Source organism: Enhydra lutris, unplaced genomic scaffold, assembly GCF_002288905.1.
Source record: "Enhydra lutris kenyoni isolate GAN:26980312 unplaced genomic scaffold, ASM228890v2 scaffoldscaffold62, whole genome shotgun sequence".
Lineage (NCBI taxonomy): Eukaryota > Metazoa > Chordata > Mammalia > Carnivora > Mustelidae > Enhydra > Enhydra lutris.
Genome location: NW_019154146.1, coordinates 7,463,979 through 7,469,978, shown reverse-complemented (window position 1 = coordinate 7,469,978; position 6,000 = coordinate 7,463,979). Strand labels below are relative to the sequence as shown.

General features: G+C 53.4%; 1 protein-coding gene across 3 annotated transcripts in view; it reads right to left on the bottom strand.

Moving 5' to 3' along the window:
• Window positions 1–6,000, bottom strand: part of LOC111158652 (1-acylglycerol-3-phosphate O-acyltransferase 4) — a 117,120-nt gene that overhangs the window by 25,568 nt on the left and 85,552 nt on the right. For all 3 annotated transcript variants that reach the window (XM_022520838.1, XM_022520839.1, XM_022520840.1), the window contains one exon: window positions 2,405–2,574. In XM_022520838.1, coding sequence (XP_022376546.1) covers window positions 2,405–2,574 — 170 coding nt within the window. The remainder of the gene's footprint in view (window positions 1–2,404; window positions 2,575–6,000) is intronic.

The window sequence follows — 6,000 nt, the reverse complement described above, 5'->3', positions numbered from 1 at the left end:
AGACCTGGGTCCCCTCTCCTGGCCTGGGACCCTCTCTCTCTCTCAGACCTGGGTCCCCTCTCCTGGCCTGGGACCCTCTCTCAGACCTGGGTCCCCTCTCCTGGCCTGGGACCCTCTCTCTCTCTCAGACCTGGGTCCCCTCTCCTGGCCTGGGTCCCCTCTCCACTTTACTCCTCCCATGAGCACAAGGCAAGAGGGCACTCTTTCCATCTGTTTGTGCCTGTTTCCCCACGGCCGTGGGCGTCTGTGAGCTGCTCTATTCCGCCTTCACTCTGTTAGTTCCTGCCGGGTCCCTCCCTGACCCAGCGAGGGTACTGACAGCTCCCACTGCTCAGAACGAGCCCGTGACGACCACAAGCCGGGAGGGAACTGGAAGCCCGGTCCCTGTTCCAGGTGGCCCTGGTCATTTTCAGATGTAAAGGCCCCTGAGTCCCTGAGGCCCCCACAGTTTTTCCTCCTGATGCCTCCCAGGGTAAGGAGCAGAGCTCTGAAATCAGACTTACTAGTTACTATCCTGGAACCAACGATTTAGGAGTTTATTGATGAAGCGTAAACAGTAATAATGCGACAAGAATTAGGAATGGGGTAAACGCAGTGAACGGCGTTCAGCAGCAGCTCGTGGTCATCGAGCTGCCAAGGCAACGTGGACAGGCCGGTGCCTGCAGGTCCAGCACGCCTGCTGTGACACAGGGCCTCCTGCCCTGGGCCAGGTGCGCGTTCACACTCGGAGCCCGGGTACCTCTCAAAGCCACGTGGGAAGCCTGGGAAACACCGCCTGTCCCTCAAGCACCCAGGGAGAACCAGGGCTGTGGGATGTCAGCACGCCGGGAAGTCCAGCTCTAAGGCAGGATACCCGACGAGCTAGCAGTCAGGGTGCAAAGAGGCGAAGTGCCCAGTCACAGTCACCCGCATCCGCGATGGGGTTCGGGTGGTGACATTTTAGGGGGATGTCTCCTCTCGCACAGAATAAAACCACAAAACTCTACTTGAGCTCTCTGCCCAGGGTCTCTAAAATGGAGAAAGGCAGATGCTAGAATGTTCCGTCTTGTTCCTGAAAATACATGTAGCGCACATGCGCACACGGATACCGAGTTGGAACTGGAAGAATAAATAGGGAAACAAAGAACACTGTTGGCAGGAGGGCCTGTTGCTTTCCTAGAAATCCTTTCAGTGATTCACCCACAGGCCATGCAGCTTTCTAGAAGTCTCAAGGCAGCAACAGTGATGGAACTCACTGCTTCCATTTCTTGAAAAACGACTAACGACCTCCCTTGCCTTTTGATAGTTTAACGGCATCATAAAGACTATCCTTGGTCCCAAAGATGTGAATGGGACTCGGTTCTAAGCGCGTTTCCTTCTCTCTCCTTTTGCCCCCAATTTAAAAGTGCATCAGTGTTTAAAAGCAGATACAAAATGTGCCCCAAGCTATACAGTCCTCCTTCACCAAGGGTCTCCTTGGCCGAGTCAAAGGGGCCCCCCATGCCACTGGCCACTCTGAGACTCCGCGGTCTCATCGGGGACTGGGCCCACGGGGCCTCCCCTCCGGGTCAGACCCGGGGACTCCGTCACCCCAGCTCCTCTGCTGGTCTTCCACCTCCTCCACTCTGAACACCTGACGTGGCCCACCCGGTCCGCCAAAAACAACGTGACGTGAGCAGACACCACGGCTGTCCGCAGAGGTGGCTCCCCGTGCAAAACATGATCCCCAAGTTCAGGTGCAAGCTGCCCCCACCCCACAGTGTAAGCCCCATTGCAACAGCTCCCCACTGAGATAGCTTCGGTTCGGCTATCTGATCTAGGTGTGACCAGTACACACCTTGACGTTTCCGAGGTGACAAAAGTCCGCTAAGGGAGCCCAGCCCCAAAGGCATGCGAGAAGTCCAACTAGTTGGAGGACACAGAATTTCATATTTATTATGAATTCTGCCATTGAAACTCTGTGGCTTGGGGGTTCCACGTTCTTAAGCTCACAAAGAGGGAAAGGCAGGGGTGAGCACTGTCCCTTAGCAGAGATGAAGGACATGGAGTGGCCTCGAACCACGAGTCTAATCCAAACCCACGTCTACTGTGGGACCTCGAGCAGATGGCTTAAACCCTCTATAACTTGGTTTTTTTAAAAAGGGGGTCTATATAGCATCTATTCATAAAAGTCTCTGCAAGGAGTCAATAAACAAATTGCGTGTAACATATCTAGCATGTGATAATCACTGAATCAGTATCATTATTGCTCATTAAAAGACATTCATCTTGATTCCAAACGGAAATGCAAAGCAATTGGTGAAGAGCATTCTGTCAGGTAGAAACCGTGAATGCCTCTGTAATCCTGAATGATGGAGAGCAAAAAGGCAAATCATAGCGGTGAACAGGGGAAATGCGCGAGGGGGGAAACGGGAATCCGACTTACCCCTAACACCCCAAAGCGTTCGGCCAGGCTCCAACCACAGAGAAAGTCAATCTCAAACTTGTGGTTCAGAACCACGATGGCATTTTCCTTTCCATACTTGGGGTAGGCCTGGGGGTCTGTGTGGATGACGCACTCCGTGCCCGACCACCACTCCAGCAACATCACCAGCTCTGGAACAAACCACAACAACAGACAAACGTTTATTTAGCGCATGCGTGGTGAGCAAGGCTCAGTTCTGCTGGGCTGGGCTGGAGTCAGGCTCTCCCCTCCCGGCTGGGGCAGAAAGCAACTTGTAAGGGTCAAGGTCTGCATCATTGCCACCCAGGCCCCCATCCTTGACATGGTTTAGAAGCAGAAGGGGAACAAGAAAGACTCCACTGCAGGATCCAGGGAAGGAGAGGAAGCTTGGAGAAGCCAAACGACTTGCATTCCTTGATTAAGTGCCTTGGGGAGAAGTCAGTGAAGAAGCCCAACTCCATCAGGAATGCGCGCCCTCGTGTTTACGGAGCTCTGAGAGGCAGCATGAGGTGATGCCCAGAATTCTGAAGATCCTGGGAAATGACTAATCAGGATACTTACAAACTACGCCAGAGAACACTAAATACCTCATTTGTCTCTCCTGTTCATGATGCTCGTGTGCACCCAAACTAATGAAGACCCAGGGTGCAGGGAAGCGAGGCTCCATTAGAGCCGTTATACTGAGAGCCTGAATGAAACTTAAAATACTCTGTGTAGGAACTTGGAAAACAGCAGTGCTTCCTGCAGGCAACAACGACCCACTGGGACTTTATTCTTCAGTGATGGCTTGTAGTCCTGGTGACCCCTTCCCAGCCTGGCTGCTTCAGGAAATGTCTATCTATATAGTACAAATTGCCCAGAGAAAGAGTTGTACATTGGGTAAAAACTGTTATCTACATAGAAGCTTTAAGGAGAATTTGGAAAGCTGAAGGTGTTTAACAGGGGGATGGGTGGGTGTGAGTTTTCTGCCAAGGCTGTAGCCCTGTTGCTCCCCGGTTAGCGGGGTACACATTTAGCAGAGGACTCTCTCACCACCCCGTCCATACACACATACACACGCACCTACATGCACGTGCACACACACGCAGACAAGCAGGTGCAAGCCTGACTCCAGGCAAACCTACGTTTTAAAACCTTTCTCCTTGAGGTTGGAGACAGATGCTTTCTAATAGGTGCACTAGAACTCTCTAGAAGGCATCACGGGCTAGTTTCTAGGCAGTCCTAATCTTTAGAATGGGTCACTTCACGGGTTCTGCGAGGCTTCAGGTAGAGGACACAGCGGGGACAGAACACAAAGCTCAGAGGAAAGTCCCAGCAAGTCAGCCACTCGGGATCCAGCATCATCATTCAAAATGAACCAACACCCTCCCCTTACTGGACCATAAAGTAAGTGTCTGCCTGTTCCTTGGAGAAAACGCCAAGTCCGCAGTCAGTTGTCCCCCAGGTGGTGACATCAGTGGGACCTCACGTGGCAAGTCAGGGAAGGAGAAGGTAAGTGTGTAGGGAGGGCGGGAGGGACAGGCAGTACCGCTGGCCAGGACCAAGGGACAGTTTGTTACCACCCAGTAGAAGGATGCTAACATTGCTGCACTGATTTCCTCTAAGAGACAGGATGGGCTGCACCAGTCTACCCACGACTAGCCATAGAGCACTGATAAACCCCAAAAGCAGAACAACACAGAAGTCCGCCAGATAAGGGTGACCATCCCTGTGAATCACATCCCACTGTCGTTCTGCAAGTAGCTCCCAGATGCCTCTCTGGGCCCCGCCGCTCCCCACGGGCGGCGAGGCGGGGCCGATGCACACCTGCCCCAGCACCATCCCCGGGACCTCAAGCAGCTTGTGATCCAGTGTGAGAGCAGCTCCCTGAGGACGAAGCGCAGCCCTGGGTGCAAGGACTGCATTGTCTGGTTCTTCTGATGCTGGCCTGAGTCCAGAACCCAGCACAGCGCTGGCATATCGATGCTCGTAACAAACCCCAGTGACCTACTATGTGCAAGCACCACGCCAGGTGGAGGTGTGGCCTGGATGCCTACCCTCCTGGAGCCGACCGCCTGGGGTGGGGGGCAGTTTTCCATTCACAAGGCGGTGGGACGGGGAAGGAAAGACTTGTTCACAGGACGGATGGTTGCTGAATGTCGTATTCATGCATATGGGGGTCAGACACACCCGGCTCCAATCCTGGGGCGTCCCACTCACCACTGGCTCATTTCTCAATGTCCCCTAAGCCTCCCTGTCCTTGTCTGCAAAACAGGGATATGAAAAGCATTTAGACTTTCTGCCAAGCTGAGGTTATTAAATCAGATGATGCCGTCAAGGCAGCCAGCATAAAGCGGCACATAGTAGGGAATCGGTGAGTGGCCAGCCTTCTATTACCAGGATACGCAAGGCTCTGCAACCACGAAAGGCAAGAGGGAAGGGGTGGGGGAGGAGAGCCAGCCGGAGCCAGACCGAGAGAGAGACAGAGGGAGAACGTTCCAGCGGCTTCTGGACTGCAGTGGGGAGCGATGATTTATGGCTTCATAATGAAGGCAACGGGAAGCCACTGGAGCATTTTTAAATAGGCGCACAGCAGCATCTCATTTGCATTTTGAAAAGCTCACTCTGGCTGAAGTGGGAACAGACTGAAGAGCCGGGCAGAAGCGGGGTGGGGGGGTGCCGGGGCCCAGGGACGGTGCCAAGGTCCCCCAGCTAACAGTGGAGAATTCGGTTCTCAGGGCACTATTAGCCATATAACTAAGCACTAAATCTCACCGGGAAGAAGAGTTTTCTTTCCTTTTACCAAAGGCTTTCAATTTGTTATTCACAATAAATACATTTATAGAGTCACATTGTGAAAGAATTTAAACATCCAGAAGTATATAGAGGAAAAGGTGAAATTCCCTTTGATGGCTTTGTGACATGTCCATTAGGTTAGGCTGGACTACGTTTCCCAGACTCCTTTTTGGTTTGTTTGTTTGTTTGTTTCCAGTTACGGGGGTCCATGAGGGACAATCCTGGGAGGTCTGACAGGTGGAAGGAAAGTGTAAGTCACTCATGTTGCTGCTGATCATCTCAGCTCTAAGCGGCAGCCGAGTGGGGCCCTGCCATGCGCCCTCCCCTTCCTAACACCCCCCTCCTGCAGCTTCCCTGACTCCTGGGCCAGGTGTGCGTCTGCTGGCCCATGCAGGGCCCTCATGCCAGCAACACCAGACGCAATGACAACTGACCTGGGATTCAGTCTGTCCTCGCGGGGCTTCAGATGGTGCTTGGGGTTCCAACCTCTTGATCTCCTCGTCTTACATCCATCACACCTTCCTGCCTGCCTTCCCCGGGGCTTCAGGCTCCAACATGAGCTGCAGAGACCACACCCCCAGCTGCAGACACAGACTGGCCAGCCCTGTGGTTGAATAAGGACCAGTCCCTGCAACCCGTCGCTGCACAGGCGGCCACAGAGCTCCCAGCATTTCTGCACCCCATGGAACCCTGATGAGGCACGTCCTCCTCCCTGCCCCCAACCTACTCCCTTGTCCAGCGTTAACCATTAGAAAGAGTCTGGAAGGAAGCCTCCTAGTCCTGCTCCTAGGCATTTACACAAA